Source organism: Erinaceus europaeus, unplaced genomic scaffold (assembly GCF_950295315.1).
Source record: "Erinaceus europaeus unplaced genomic scaffold, mEriEur2.1 scaffold_291, whole genome shotgun sequence".
NCBI lineage: Eukaryota > Metazoa > Chordata > Mammalia > Eulipotyphla > Erinaceidae > Erinaceus > Erinaceus europaeus.
In genome coordinates this window covers 127,614-143,912 of record NW_026647720.1, presented here as the reverse complement: position 1 = coordinate 143,912, position 16,299 = coordinate 127,614, and the positions used below count along the sequence as shown (strand labels likewise).

Sequence of the window (16,299 nt, the reverse complement as noted above, 5' to 3'; positions counted from 1 at the left end):
TATATATAGACTCTACTATCTTCAGGAATTTTCCATCTATTCCCATTTTTTGTAGTGTTTTGATCATAAAGGGATGTTGTATTTTGTCAGAGGCTTTCTCTGCATCTATTGATATGACCATGTGGTTTTTGGTCTTGCTTTTGTTGATGTGGTGGATCACATTGATTGATTTATGTATATTAAACCAACCTTGCATGCCTGGGATAAACCCCACTTGGTCATGATGAATAATCTTTTTGATATACTGCTGTATCCGGTTGGCTAGAATTTTGTTCAATATTTTTGCATCTATGTTCATCAGAGATATTGGTCTGTAGTTTTCTTTTTTGGTTGTGTCCCTGTCTGCTTTTGGTATCAGGGTGATGTTGGCTTCATAGAAGCTGGCAGGGAGTATTCCAGTGTCTTCAATCTTCTGGAAGACTTTTAAAAGTAGAGGTATTAGTTCTTCTTTGGAGGTTTTGTAGAATTCATTTGTAAAACCATCTGGTCCAGGACTTTTATTTTTGGGGAGATTTTTGATAACTGTTTCAATTTTATTAGCTGTGATGGGCCTGTTCATGTTATCCACTTCCTCTTTACTTAGTTTTGGAAGTTGGTAGGTATCTAGGAGATCGTCCATTTCTTCCAGGTTCTCTAGCTTGGTGGCATATAGTTGTTCATAGAAGCCTCGCATGATATGTTGAATTTCTGCGGTGTCTGTTGTGATATCTCCTCTTTCATTTACTATCTGATTTATTTGGGTCTTTTCCCTTTTTTGTTTTGTGAGTCTGGCTAAAGGTTTGTCGATTTTGTTTACTCTTTCGAAGAACCTTTACTTTCGTTGATCTTTTGTATGGTTTTCCTATTCTCAATGTTATTTATTTCTGCCCTAACTTTACTGATTTCTGTACTTCTGGTTGCTTTAGGGTTCCTTTGCTGTTCTTCTTCTAGGTCTTTAAGATGTGCAATCAGGCTGTTTATTTGTGCTTTTTCTTGTTTCCTAATGTGTGCTTGTATAGCTATGAACTTCCCTCTTAGAACTGCTTTAGCTGTGTCCCAAATATTTTGATAGCTTGTGTCTTCATTTTCATTGAAGTCTCGAAACATTTTGATTTCTTCCTTGATTTCCTCTTTGACCCAGAAGTTGTTAAGAAGTGTACTGTTGAGCTTCCACATTTTGGCACTGTTACTAATTTTTTGTTCATTGTTAAGTGTTAGTTTAATTCCACTGTGGTCTGAGAAGATGCTTGGGATGATTTCAGTGCTCTTGAATTGGCTGATGCTGTCTTTGTGGCCTAATATATGGTCTGTCCTTGAGAATGACCCATGTGGATTTGATTAAAATGTGTATTCCCGTTTCTTGGGATGAATGACTCTGAAAATGTCCAGTAGTTCTAGTTTATCTATCTCTTCATTTAGCTGCCTTATGTCTTTATTAATTTTCTGCCTGGATGATCTGTCAAGTTGAGAGAGTGGGGTGTTGAAGTCCCCTACTATGATTGTGTTGCTGTTAATATATTGCTGTAGCTCTTTCAGTAGAAGTTTGATGTATTTAGATGGCTTCTCATTGGGTGCATAGATGTTAATAATAGTTAAGTCCTCTTGATTGACTGATCCTCTGAGCATTAAGTAGTGTCCATTCCTATCTTTTTTAATATTATCTATTTTCAAGTCTATCATGTCAGATATGAGAATAGCTGCTCCTGCCCTTTTTTGTGGGCCATTGGCTTGTATGATAGTTTTCCATCCTTTCACTTTAAGTCTGTGTTTGTCTTGTTGAGTTAGGTGAGTTTCCTGTAGAAAGCATATTGTTGGGTTGTATTTTCTGATCCATCTTCCTACTCTGTGTCTTTTAATAGGTGAATTCAGGCCATTGACATTTATTGATATCAAAGATTGAAGATATTTTAACGCCATTCTTGTAGAGTTTTAGAGTGTTTTGATATATGTCCTATTTGTGGTGGTCTGATCGTTTATAGGAGACCTTTCAGAACTTCTTTCAGGGCAGGCTTGGTGATAGTTGATTCCTTCAACTGTTGCTTGTCTGAGAAGGTTTTGATGCCTCCATCTAGTCTGAATGACAGTCTAGCAGGATATAGTATTCTTGGCTGAAAGCCTTTCTCATTGAGCACTTGATAGATATCTTGCCATTCTCTTCTGGCCTGTAGTGTTTGTATGGAGAAGTCTGCTGCTAATCTTATGGGTTTCCTCTGTAGGTGACTCTTTGTTTTTCTCTTACAGCCTTCAGGATCCTTTCTTTATCCTTGTTCCTTTCCATTCTAAGTATGATATGTCTTGGTGTCTTTAGGTCTGGGTTAATTCTGCTTGGGACCCTCTGGGCATCTTGAATTTTTATGTCTTTGATGTTGTCTAGACTAGAGAAGTTTTCAGCTACTATGGCCTAGAAAATGCTTTCTTCCTCTCCTTCTCTTTCTTCCTCTGGTATGCCAATAATGCGTATATTGTTTCTTTTGAAGTCATCCCATAGGACTCTGTTGTTGTTTTCAGCATCTCTTAATCTCTTTTTGAGATCTCTTACTTCTTTTTTAGTTGTCTCTAATTCATCCTCAGTCTTGCTAATTCTGTCTTCAACCTCATAGATTCTATTCTCTCTGCCCTCTACTGTTTTCTGGAGTTCATCTATTTTGTTGCCCTGCTCTGATACTGTTTTAGCTTGTTCAACTAGTTGCATTCTTACCTCAGCGATTTCAGCTTTCAGCTCTCTAATAACCATGAGATAATTAGTATTTTCTTCCATATTCTCATTTGTTGTTCCTGCATTTCTGGTTACAATTTTTTCAAATTCTTTATTCACTCCTGTTATTATTTCCTTAGCTAATGTTTGGATGTTGAACTCGTTATTTTGTGCTTCACCCTCTGGAGGACTTTTAGCTGGACTCTTGTCCTGGTTCGATTCTCCAATATTTTTTCTTGTTGTTTTAGCCATTTTATATATTATGTTATGAGTTCCCTTTATCAGTACTTTTCAAATTATTGATCACTATTGCCTGGATTGACTTGTGTCTAAGTAAGTTAATTAAAGGGTTCACAGTGGTGGAAGTTAACAGTTTTTTCAATAGTATTTAAATCTCTGAGTTGGAGCTCAGTGGTTTAAAAGCCTCTTTTTTTTTCTTCCCTGTAGGCTATGGAAGCCTGAGGGTTTTTAAACTATCAATAGGCTTCTTAGCTTAATCACTGACTTCTGACCAAGAGATAAAGCAGGGTGTGGCAGAGCTAATCCAGTGGTTATGCAAAGAGACTTTCACAGCCCCTCAGCTATGCCACTGAGGTATAGGTCTTCTGAGTTTCCTGGTTAGATCTCTGTCCCCTGGTGTCCCTTCCTGTCGCTGCTCCAGATTCTGAGGGTAGTAGCAATGGAGACTCAGAGTTGCACTTGGTGAGTCTCTGGGGAGTCCTCTCCTCCCTTAAGCTGTCCCCTTGTTGGTGGAGCAGACTGGAGGTGGTGTCTCCACTGATAAACTGCTGAACTGTTAGCAGTCACTTAATCTCTCCTTAGGCCCCTCTCTCCTCTCTGTCACCAGCCACGTGTGTTTTTACTCACGGGTGATTTACTGGGTTCCTGTGGTCATTCTAGTCCTGTCTTGTTTCGGTCCCGGGTGGTCTCCTTTGGTATTCCTAGTTGATCCAGGAGAGGAGAGGAGAGAAAACAATCTGCTGCTCGTAGCTCCGCCTATGGAAGTCCCCTTTGTACTTATTTCTTTTATTGTAGTATTTATAGTAGGAAATATTTTTTTTGGTTAGCATATATTGGCAAAGTGAGTGGTGTCAGAAGACCTGGCTTGTAATACTAAACTTTATACTTACAGTAATAAATATATATATATATATATATATATATATATATATAATCTTTATTTATTTGACAGATCAAGAGGGAATGGGGAGATAGAGAGGAAGAGATACACCTGCAGGCCTATTTGACCACTTGTGAAGCTTTCCCACTGAAGTTGGGGACTGGGGGCTTGAACCTGGGTCCTTGCACACTGTAACATGTGCATTCAACCGCCACCACCTAGCCCCCTATACTTAGTCTTACTCAGTATAATTCATACAAAAGAAAAAGTAATTCATATAAAATGTCAACCTAGTGAATAAGCAAATAAAATATAGTTGATACATAACATTGTGTTAAAGTATACATCATAATGATTTATCAAAATGATTACTACAGTCTAGTGATTTCTTGTGATGAGAGCTTAAAGTCAGTTCACTTCCATGTCATATTTATACTTTCTCAGTGTTCAGATATATCGACCATTTAAGTGAATTTTCTTTTTATTTTTTTATTTATAAAAAGGAAACATTGACAAAACCATTGGGTAAGAGGGGTACAACTTCTCACAATTCCCACCACCAGAACTCTGTATACTATCACCTCCCTTGATAGTTTTCCTATTGTTTATCCCTCTGGGAGTATGGACCCAGGGTCATTGTGGGATGCAGAAGGTGGAAGGTCTGGCTTCTGTAATTGCTTCCTTGCTGAACATGGGCATTGACAGGTCGATCCATACTCCCAGCCTGCCACTCTCTTTCCCTATTAGAGCGGGGCTCTGGGGAAGTGGAGCTCCAGGACACATTGGTGGGGTCGTCTGCCCAGGGAAGTCCAGTTGGCATCATGGTAGCATCTGGGACCTGGTGGTTGACAAGAGAGTCAACATACAAAGCCAAACAAATTGTTGACCAATCATGGACCTAAGGGCTGGAATAGTGCAGATGAAGAGTTGAGGGGTCCTCCATTTTGTATATAGCTAGTAGGCATATTTTAATTAAATTCCAAAGGGCCTGTGGCTATACTAGTTTTTTTGTTTGTTTGTTTGTTTGTTTGTTTTCCTTTTTCTTTTTGCCCCTGAGCCTAAAATCTCATATGCGGGTGGATCCAAGTTATTGTCTGGGGAGATGATGTCATGGCTAGAAAAAGGACCAGAAAGCTGGATGCCTAATATAGGAAAGGGGTATAAATATTGTTGACTGTAAACCCCATTGATTTGATGTAATCTGGGTCCCATAATTAGCTTAGGAGCCTGTGTGACCTCTGCATCCCTCTAGATCTGAGCTCATAGTCTGTGGTCATGAGTAGGAATAGTCCATGCTGCCCCAATATCAACCTATCTTCCTCAGGTGTAGCATAGAGTATGTTGTCCATCCTCCCTTCAGAGGATGGAACATTCTCTACCATTGTTCATCCAAGTTGAGGGCAAGGTCCTATGGAGGCCCACAAAGGAGTCTATTTTGTTGTTCCTGATAGAGATGACAATGGAGAGAGAGATTTATTCGAGGTCTAGGCCCCTCAAGTCTGTGTGGGAATCTCAGGACTCCCCGATTAGGGCCCCAGCTGATGGGGTGGCCTGATAGTGACTAAAGAGTCATCATTAAAGTATGCCAGTCTCTTGCCCTTATTCAGCTTTTGCAGTCCTTGCTTTTATAAGGTTAGTTTGGAGTGAGTGAGGGAACTGTAATAGGAAGTAGGTGAGGAGGGTATATAAGTCTAAATAGACACTATTTCATTATGAACTTGATACTGACTAACTGCAGATTATTGTGTATTTTTGCTTTCATGTATATATTTTGCCCTAATTTATGGATACATGTGAACATGTGCTCTATCTTATGGGACCTGGTTCATATCTAGGTTTTGGGACTTAGTTAGGAAGTGAACCTCCTGGAATGGATAGAGAATACCATGAAAGGAAAGGTCTCAACATGAGTAATGAGGGAGAAGGGTTGGCATTCCATGCCTGATGTCTCTGGACACAGCCTGAAATGAAGCATGATGAGATGGTACTCGTTGTATTGATTAGGTTGGGATCGGCAGATGCAATATAGTTTGGTATGACTTGAGAGAAGCATGCAGGAAAGTGAGTCCCACCCCACAGGTTCCAGGACTGGGGGAAATATAGGCTCTGTAGAGGAAGTGGGAGGTTCCTGCTGTCTTAGGGTTTAAGAAGACAATAGATATTTATTGCTATAATCACATTGTTTGGCAATTGGGTTAACTTTGAAAAATCCCTTTGTTAGGATTTACTGTATATAGAGTGAATTTTCTAATCATGAAGAAGAATGAAAAATGTAAAATTGTATTGATTTAACTTATTTTTTCTTGCTCTTCAGATTATGGGTTCCATGAAAGTTTTATCCTTTATTGCAGATGGATTCTATATATACTACCCGATGCTGGTGGTAATTCTCTGCATTGCCACTTATTTTAGGTAAGAAGCTTAATATCTTGGCACCAGCTATTTTTCCTCCTATTGCTAGCTTAATCTGGATATCTTTTCTCCTTAAATCTCTTAAATATTCATTCGCTGGGATTTGGTTGTTGTTTTACTGTGACTTTGAGGAGCTAATCATTTGAAGGTATAGCTTGAGTAATAGAGTCCCTTTCTTCCTCCCAAGGTATTTTACAAAAAGAAGACAGTTATTCTGTTATAAATTTTCCATACAAAATGTGATAGGCTTAATAACAGAATGTTAACTTTAAATATTGACCTTTGATATTGACAGCTAATATGGCTTATAAAACATTCGATGCCCAGCTTCTGTCAAGTGATGCAAATTATGTTAAAAGGCTTTCCCTACAAGCGTGGCTAGGTTTTAAATGCTTCTGACTTTCTGCAGTACAAAGGGTCAGGAAAGGAGCAACTGTAAGCCAGGTATCACATGTTAGATTGAAAAGTTTGTAAGCTATTGATTTTATAGGATTAGAAAAAGGGGTAAACAAACAAACAAAACTTGCTGAAGATGAAAGATGAGTTAGGGACCAGATGGTGGCTCCCCTGGTTAAGCATACACATTACAGTGCACAAGGACCCTTGTTCAAGCCCCTTGTTCCACCCTGCAGGGGGGAGGTTTCATGAGTGGTGAAGCAGGGCTGCAGATGTCTCTCTGTCTCTTTCCCTCTCTGACTCCCCTCCCCTCTCAATTTCTCTATCTATGCAATAATTAATAAAGAAAGAAAGGTTAAAGGACAGGCGTGTTCACTTCTAGCACCCTGTCTTCCACCCTTCCACATCCAGTGCTCCCATTCTGTAGCCTCTTCACCGCTAAAATGCTGCATGAGACACCGGAAGTGCCATCTGCTTTAAAATGCTGTATTGATGTTAATTAGCTTGCTTTTCTGATGAAAATGCCTCACATGCCATTTTATATTTAGGTCTTCAAATACCTTTGTATTTACTGTTCATACAAATTATATATTTGTGCATGTATGTGTACTGATTTTAGGATAGTCTGTACACATAAAAAGTGCCTAAAAATAAAACTGTTGGGGTCAGGCAGTGGCACACCTGGCCGGGCACAATGTTGCAATGCACACGGACCAGGGTTTGTGCCCCGCTCCCCACCTGCCGCAGGGATGCTTTGCGGTGGTGCAGTAGGTCTGCAGGTATCTTCCATCCTCCCTATCTTGCCTGTCTCATTTTCTCTCTGTCCTATTGAATAAAATGGCCATTAGGAGTGGTGGATTCTTAGTGTCGGCATGGAGCCCCAGTGATAATTCTAGTAGCAGTAAAATAAAATACAGTTTATAAACATGAAGTGATAATAAGTTCATCTTTGAAGCTGTTTTTATTTTTTTCACACAAGGTAGAAAGGACTTTATATTGTGTAAGGTTTATACTGTGAAAACAAGGGCTGAGACCAACCCTACATTGGACATCCAAAGCTAAATTTAAATTTTATGCATTTATTTTAAAAGTTTATAAAACTGTTAATGGGACATTGAAAGCTTGTGACCTATAAATTGTCTCATGTTACTAATCATGGTAGTAAGTTTTGTAACATCTCTACTTTTTTTTTTGGGGGGGGTTATATGCAGTATCTCTTTATTCATGCTGGACGCAGCACAATCTAAGCCGAGCTAAACTAAACTAAAATGAACAATGCTGTCCTTATATACTTTTTTTTTTCATTTCTACTTTTTAAAATTGTTATATGGCTCAAGTAATAGCTGAGTGGGCAGTTTGCTGTCATTTATAAAATCTTTAGGAATTACATCTAAAAGGAAAACTAACGTGGGGCCGGGTGGTGGTGCACCTGGTTGACTCCACATGTTATAATGCATAAGGACCCAGGTTCAAACCCCTAGTTCCCACCTGCAGGGGCCAAGGGGAAAGCTTCACAAGTGGTGAAGCAGGGCTGCAGGTGTCTCTCTGTCTCTCTCCCTCTCTATCACTCCCCTCCCTCTCGATTTCTGGCTGTCTCTATCCAGTAAATAAATAAGGATTAAAAAAATTTTTTAAGAAAACTAACATAATCCACTGAAGGTGTCTTAGAGTTGAGTAGGATAAATTTTTGAGTGCTGGTTTATTTTATAGGGATAATGTTCATAAGTAATCTCTTGGGATATTCCATTAAAGGAATCTATAAACTAATTAATGCCTTACTGGCATTTCAATGGTATCTTGACTTTTTTGGCTCATTTGGTTTTGAAAAGCTGCCACAATTGGTCTTATTCCCATGCCTACTAGTGATTTATAAGTATGAAGGATAACTACAGTTATTCCCAGAACTAATATTCAGACTTAACTGTCTAGAGAGTATAGACTGCTTCCTGACATTTCAGACAAAGCTAACACTTTCCCCAGAGACAATGATATTGTTGCATTTTCTTACTTTGGGATGTAATATTCCCACTAGAATATGAATATGGTAAGGGAACAAAGTCAGACAACCAATATCTCCAAGTATAAACATTCAGGTTTCTTACTTTGGGATGTAATATTCCCACTAGAATATGAATATGGTAAGGGAACAAAGTCAAACAACCAATATCTCCAAGTATAAACATTCGGTTTCTTACTTTGGGATGTAATATTCCCACTAGAATATGAATATGGTAAGGGAACAAAGTCAGACAACCAATATCTCCAAGTATAAACATTCGGGTTCAGAAAGTCTAAATTACAAAACCTTGTTTTCTTGTTCTACTTTTTTATCCTAAAAGTTGTCAATTCTGTTAACTACTATTAATTATACACTCAGAATTATTCTTTCTTATCTGGAGGTTATCTAATGTCGCCACCACCCCCCCTTATTTTTCCTGTAAGAAATCTGTCTAATGAGCTGTTTCCAGTGGTAGTGTGTGGAGGCTTCCCCAAACCAGCGATATATTCTCAGATACCAGAAGGGTGTCCAAGAATTCAACTCAGTTCTCATATTGTCTACCTCGAAATAGCATCAGAGACCAGAGATTAAGGATTTGGTCTCCCAAGGCTGCCCTCCACTCAGACACCAATTGCAAACCTCAGGTAGTTAATTATTTCTGCTTCTGACCAGCCAGCTACAAATCAGAGGTTCCTAGGACACCCTCTTCAGGTTTGATTCATTTGCTAGAATGGCAACACAACTCAGAAAACCCACTTACTTACTAGATCACTGGTCAATTACTATATCAGGAACCAGATGGTAGGAGACAGAGCATGACAAGTGGACTTGGTGCAGCACTTACATGCCTTGCCAGTGTAGTTTGAACTATAGGTGTTCCTTTCTCCTCAAGTTTCCATCAGTTCAGTAACATGGAAGCTCTCGGAACCCCCGTTTCTTGAGGCTTTTGTAGAAACTTCATTGCACAGGTAAAATTGATTTGCTTATTGGCCATTGGCAGTTGGACTCAGCCTCCAGCCCCATTTTGCTACATGAGTGGAAGTGCAGCTCTAATCACTTGTTGGTTCCCTTATATAACAAGAGACATCTTTAATGCTCAACACTCGTAAATTCCAAAACTTCCAGAAGTTGTGAGCCTGGAATTGTGGATGAATGTCACCGGAGCATGAAAAATATGTTTTGCCCATCTCAATGACCAAACATATATTTCCTGTAAATCGCAATACATGCCCTAAGTAAATGGAATGCTAGTCATACAGCATTCTTAGATGGACATTAATACTTCTCAAGGAAGGTTAGCATAACTGTGTAGCTTATTACCTACCACAAATAGGAATAAAATACAGATTATTTGGGGGGGGGGATGCAAATAATAAAGAACAGTTTGAACCTTTACATTGTAAATAATGCTTTTTAAAATCTATTTTTATTAGTTTGGGAACTCGCTGTTTGAATTTACTTGGTTTCCAGCAGTTCATGGGAGACAATGATATGACATCAGACTTAGTTGATGAAGGAAAAGAATTAATCAGGCGAGGTAAGACTTTTTTTTTTTTTTAAATAAACAATGAGAAGTGGGTGTTAGAAAAGTCAGGTGTATTTTTTGCAAAGGAAAACATAGAAAAGGGGCCATATAGTGTTGAATCTGGCTGAGCGCACATGTTACAGTGCACAAGGACCCAGGTTCGAGCCTCCCAGCCCCCACCTGCAGAGGAAAAGCTTTGTGAGTGGTGAAGCAGGGCTGCAGGTGTCTTTCTATCTCTCTGCCTCCCTATCTCCCCATTCTCTCTCAATTTCTGGCTGTTTCTATCCAATAAATAAATAAACAATAAAAATTATTAAAAACATAGAAAACATGTCATGACTTTTCTGACAACCCAATATTAGCATTTAAGTAATTTGTAATTTCAATCTAGTTTAAGAATTTATAAGTTAAAGTTTTTAGATAAGGATTTATATATAGCCTTCATAGCAAAAAAAGTACTTGACAATAACATTTGTTTCATCTGTATTTTTAAAAGTTCTATGGTAGAAATTATTAGTATGTCTGTAACTCAATAATGACCTTGTATGTTGTTGGAGCCATTTTTTTTATGATTGGCAGTCTCAAATCAATCATATAACTGATTAAGTTAAGGAATCAACAGTTGAGTACTATATAGAAAGTTATTCAAACCAAAAAAAAATTTTTTTTAAGTGTAATGGTCATAAACATCTTTCTTGAATACATGAGACTCCACTAGGATCTAATCTGATCTGGTGACTAAATGTATCAGATCTGTGGTGTTCAAGTGATGGTAAGATAGAGAAAAAGAAAAATGAAACCTGAGTTTCAGGACATTATTTCTCCTGGAACTTCTGTGATTATCAGTTAAACAGCCAAAATGTATTGCAGCTACAAAATAAGCAGATAGAAGTTCTACAAGCTTTCAGCAAAAATAACCTCTAGTTGACATAGTTGTTTACTTTTTATTAGGTAGACCTCATCTGTAAATATATCCAATTCTAGGTAAGATTTCAAGGAGTAAAACTGGTAAATCAGAAGGTTGATTAGACAGAGTGTGTGTAAGCTAAGTGCACTGCCAGAAATTATGAATTTGTAAAGTATCTTATGGGGAGAAAAGTGTAGAGTATAAAACCTGAAGAGAAAAAGAAAATGACTCTTATGTAGAAAGAAGAAAATTTCAAGACAAATTATAAAAGAGAAGTTAACAGAAACAGATTCCAAAGCACCAGGAGGAAGAACTTCTTACTGAACCTATTTTTAAAAAATTCTAAAAAGACATCTCCAACAGGAAGGTGGTCTCTGTGGAATTAGGTAGCCTCTAAGGTCTATTCTACCAAGAACCTGTTACTTTTGACTTTGTAGTAATTGCAAGGAAATTGGTCATAACCTGAGACCTTTACTTCAGTTAATCTACATCTAGTTAAACCATGTTATACAAAGTTTGAGACTGCTTTCCTATCTCTAGAGAAAAGAAAAAAGCAAAGGCAAGAAGATGGTGAAAATCGAAGAAGAGTAAGTACAGTGTTTATTAAGTTGCTGTAATTAAATGATTACATAAATATATAGATCTTACTAATTTAGAATAATTGAATAAAGGCTGAAGAACAGTGGGAAAATGACATTTTGTTGTCATCACTGGGGCTTCACTGCTCTTGACTGACTTTTTCAGACAGAGATAGAGACAGAGAGACATCACAGCACTGAAACTGTCTTCAGTATGGTGGGGGCTGGGCTTGAAGCTGTGTCATGCAGGTAACAAAGCAACTGTATTATCTAGGTGAACTATTTTGAAAGGCAGATTTCTGAAGAAAGCTAATTTTAATGCTTTGAGATGTACATGCTAAGACTTCTGTCAGAGCTATTCAAAAGTCATTTGCATTAAATTGCTTCACTATATGTTGCATCACATATGCCAGACTGACTAGTGCTCTGGTCTCTCTAATCTCATAAAAATAAAGGTGAAAAAGAGACGTGTGTGTGTGTGTGTGTGTGTGTGTGTGTGTGTGTGTGTGTGTGTGTGTAAGGGGTGCTCAATAAATACTTATGAATGAATATATAACCTTGTAATAATGGTTTTGATTGCTTTAAAATTATTGTGCTTCTTTTGTAGTTTAACATTGATTGCATTTATCTTTAAGCTTGCTTCAGTTTTCCACTTGCTAAGATAAACTTTCTCCTAGAGTGAAAAAGTATGAGAGAGGGAGAGAGGGAGAAGGAGAGAGAGAGGGAGAGAGAGAGAGATCTGCCTATACTGGAAACATTAAGACTCAGGAGAAATATGATGATGATGTATCTTAGTGTGTGTTGTATAAAAGGAGAGTTGTTCTCTATTTCAGAAGGCCTCACTAAAAACAAAGAGTGGAAACTGCTGGAGATAGATTTTTTTCCCTCTCTAGAAGCTTTTAACTTCCACAGTTTACCCAAATTGTACATTTCTCCATTTCCTTATTTAGTGTGAATTTTATTGTTGTGCCTGCAGGAAGCGCTGTGACTAAGGTGTTGGATTTCCTTGTTTATATATCTTGGTGGGTGAAGGGAGATTTTATTCTGAGTTGCCCAGTGGTTTTGTGACCTTGATGTCCATACAGGGTCTCCCTGCTACTGTTCCAGCCTCTGTGAGGCAATGGCAATGGAGACTCAAGAAGTCACAATTGTAAACTGGTGAGTTCTTAGGGCGTTTTTTGTTTTGTTTTGTTTTAAGTCTTTTTTTTGCTAAAATTCAAATCTGAAAGTGGTATCTCAGCTGCCAATCTAGTTTGGAGCCTGCCACCTTTGAGCGCCAGTTTGTTTTAGTCCTGGGGATCACTCATGCACCCTCTCCGTCCGTCCTCTTACTCACCTGCGGCTTAGGTACTAATTTTTCTTTTCTTTTTTTTTTTTTTTGTTTATTTTTAACTGTTATTTTCTTGGAACCCAGAAGTGGTAAGCCTCACTGCCAAACTCCCAGTCTGGTGCCAGCTGTTGATAAATAAGGCCAGGAGTCGCTCCCTCACCCCCTTTCTGTCCCCAAGCCACATGTATTTGTACTGACCTGTGTCTGGTGAAGTTTTGAAGAGATCCTGGTTGTATTTCATCGAATTTACAAGTGATTCTCATTGCTTTTCCTAGTTGATGCGAGAGCAAAACACAACCACTACTACTCATAGCCACGCCTCCAGAAGTCTGTAAGCCACTCGGTTTACCCAAATTGTAATGGGCTGCTCACACATAGAGCTTTCTTTCTTTTATTTTTTAAAATATTTATTTATTTATTTATTTATTTTCCCTTTTGTTGCCCTTGTTGTTTTTTATTGTTGTAGTTATTATTGTTGTTGTTATTGATGTCATTGTTTTTGGAAAGGACAGAGAGAAATTGAGAGAGCAGGGGAGACAGAGAAGGAGAGAGAAAAACAGACACCTGCAGATCTGCTTCACCGCGCTACCGCCCGACTCCCCACATAGAGCTTTCTATCTTGTTGACTGAGAGGCAAACAGAATGAAAACACAACTACTACTACTCTATAGCCATGCCTCCAGCACTCTGTGAACCACTCGGTTTACCCAACTTGTAATGGGCTGCTCACACATAGAGCTTTCTGTCTCGTTGACTGAGAAGCAAACAGAATGAGACTCTGAGCTGCGCAGAAGTTGAATCAGGTGACGTCTAGTGTCCCTTTCAAATGAAGAGTTTAATGAGTAGCCTCTTGGCTAATGTGGTTCTGTTGTAGTTATACCATAAAATTAAAAACACAATGCCATGTGAATCATATGTTGAGATCCATCATTAAATAAAAATGAATTTGTGTGATCAGAATGACTTTTCAGGCTCCACATTAAAGCTTGTAGGGAAATGTTAGCATCTGATTAGTGACTATGAACTCTCCTAACTTTTACAATGTCCAGGTAAGCTTATTATAATTGTTAGCTTTTGGTATTTTAGATAAAAGAATTAAGTAAAAAGAATCGTAGCAAGAAAATATCTGTGAGGATGTTCATTTGTAAAAGTTAAGTTTGGAAACTTAAAGCTTTGCAAAGAAAAATTTTGACCTATAATTTATAAAGGCACCATGTTAATAATGCTGAATATTTTCTGTATTTCTGATCAAAAAGAATGACATATAGAATCTACACATAAATGTGTTTGTACTGATGAATTATCTTCTGCCTATGAGTTTTTTAAAGTTGCATAGTCGGGGCTGGGTGGTGGTATACTTGGTTGACCGCACATGTTACAGTGCTCAAGGACCCAGGTTAGAGCCCCCAGTCCCCACCTGCAGGGGGAAAGCTTTGCAGGTGGTGAAGCAGGACTGCAGAGGTCTCTCTGCCTCTTTCTCTCTCTGTCTCCCCCTTCCTCTCGACTTCTGGCTGTCTCTATCCAATATATAAATAAAGATAATAAAAATTTTAAATAAAAATAAAAAATAAAATTGCATAGTCATTTGTGTTTCTTTCCTAGGAATGGAAAGAACGTTATGGACACAATAAAGAAGAGTCTACTAGAAACAGAAATGTTCATACTGACCCAAAAGAATCAAACTTTTCAGATATTAGTACCAACCGAAGTAAGCAGTTTATTTTCTGACTCAAGATATTTTTTTCTTGGGGCTGGGAAAATATCTCAGCAGTTGAGCGTAGGACTTGCATGCTTATCCCTGCTTGGTTCTGCCACCTGCATCACAGGTGACAGACCCAAATGTCTGAATCTCTGATTCTCCCTTTTGCTTGGAAATATAAATCTTTAAAATTAAAAAGGTGACAACTTTTTGTGTATAATAACTGGAAACTAGATAACCCATCTAGATATAGCTTTAAAGAACAGCAAGTGTGGCTCTGCAGAAACTTCCTTTTTCAGTCTCTCAGACTATAGGAGGTTGAGGAAACTCAAATATTCCTGTGGTAGGAGAGACTGAAATAGCAGATGAATTGGTGCAACTACTTAATATCAGTTCTCATCCCAGATGTGCTTTAGGCAGGTGCTGATTTATTTGTTCTGAGTGACTGGGGATACAACTGTACTTCACAGCACAGTTGTCACGTTGATAAAATTTATCTTCCCACCACTCCTGCCACCAACTTAAGTCCTTCTCCACTATCTAATAATTTCCCCAGCCCTGCCCCACTTCCCCCCAGAAACCTTGGCTTTGCTGCAGCAAGCTATACCTGGCCCAATCTTAACTCCGAGTCTTCTCTGTCTTTGTTTTTTTTTTTTTTTTTTTTTTAATTTTTTAAAATTTTATTTATTTATTTCCTCTTTTGTTGCCCTTGGGGAGCTGGGGGGCTCGAACCGGAATTCTTACGCCGGCCCATGTGCTTTGTGCGCCACGTGTCTTTCTTTGTTTTTAAGTTAAGTTTTACGTTGGGTGTTTCTTTATTTCATTTTTTTAAAATTGTATTAGTGATTTAATATTGATTTACAAAATTACATGTCAATGGGGGTATAAATCCACTCCATTCCCACTACCAGGGTTCTGAATCTTCATTCTCTTCACTACAAGCCACAGTAGTTCCCCTAATATTGTAGACATGGGCCAACCATCTGCCTACACTTCAACTATCTGTCTACACTTAACAATATTTTGGATACATTAGAGTAAGTTAAATATATTCAAATTAATTTTACCTGTCTTCTTTACTTTTTTAATACAGCTACTAAAATTAAGAAGTAACTGTAGACTTTCACACTTCCTTTGCAGCAGCATCCAAGTATGCCAGAGCTAATAATCGGACTGAGAAGGACCGAGTAGAACTCCTCCAAGATGCAGAACCACTGGACTTTAATGCAGAAACATTCACTGATGATCCTCTCGAATCTGAATCAGGAAGGTAAGTTCTGACTGGCATTTTAACTCTGTTTCCCTCATCTTGGCAAGTAAACCTAAAGAAAAATTTACTTATTGCTACTTAAAAATTATATTAGGCATTCTTTGTATTCTCTGAGGCTTTTATGTGTTAAAAATTAAAAGATGCGGTGGTCATTACTGAAATTGGTATCTTCATAGATAAGTGGTTTTACAAGGATTGAGATCAATAGCAAGGCCGTCTGGATTGTGGCTGTGCTGATAGAACTCTGGACTTGCAAGCAGGTACTGTATATGCCAGTACTGCTGTGGTCAGTCTCTCTCTTCCCCTCTCATTGAATAAAAAAACCTTATAAAGTAAACATGCTAAAGAAATAAGCGGTAAGATTACAACCATGCCTCTCTGTGCATCTG

The 16,299-nt window shown here is 38.2% G+C and overlaps 1 protein-coding gene across 7 annotated transcripts in view; it reads left to right on the top strand.

The window, feature by feature from the left end:
- Nucleotides 1-16,299, top strand: part of LMBRD2 (LMBR1 domain containing 2) — a 53,471-nt gene that overhangs the window by 21,871 nt on the left and 15,301 nt on the right. For 4 of the 7 annotated variants that reach the window (XR_009548008.1, XR_009548007.1, XM_060184290.1 and 1 more), the window contains 5 exons: nt 6,109-6,206; nt 10,035-10,138; nt 11,574-11,620; nt 14,544-14,649; nt 15,781-15,910. Coding sequence is in view for 2 of the 7 variants with exons in the window: in XM_060184290.1 (XP_060040273.1) it covers nt 6,109-6,206; nt 10,035-10,138; nt 11,574-11,620; nt 14,544-14,649; nt 15,781-15,910 (485 nt within the window). In the remaining 5 variants the exon portion in view is untranslated. Of the gene's footprint in view, nt 1-6,108; nt 6,207-10,034; nt 10,139-11,573; nt 11,621-13,216; nt 13,273-14,543; nt 14,650-15,780; nt 15,911-16,299 lie in introns of those variants that run through there. The other 3 variants (XR_009548009.1, XR_009548010.1, XR_009548011.1) reach the window with 3 other exon arrangements.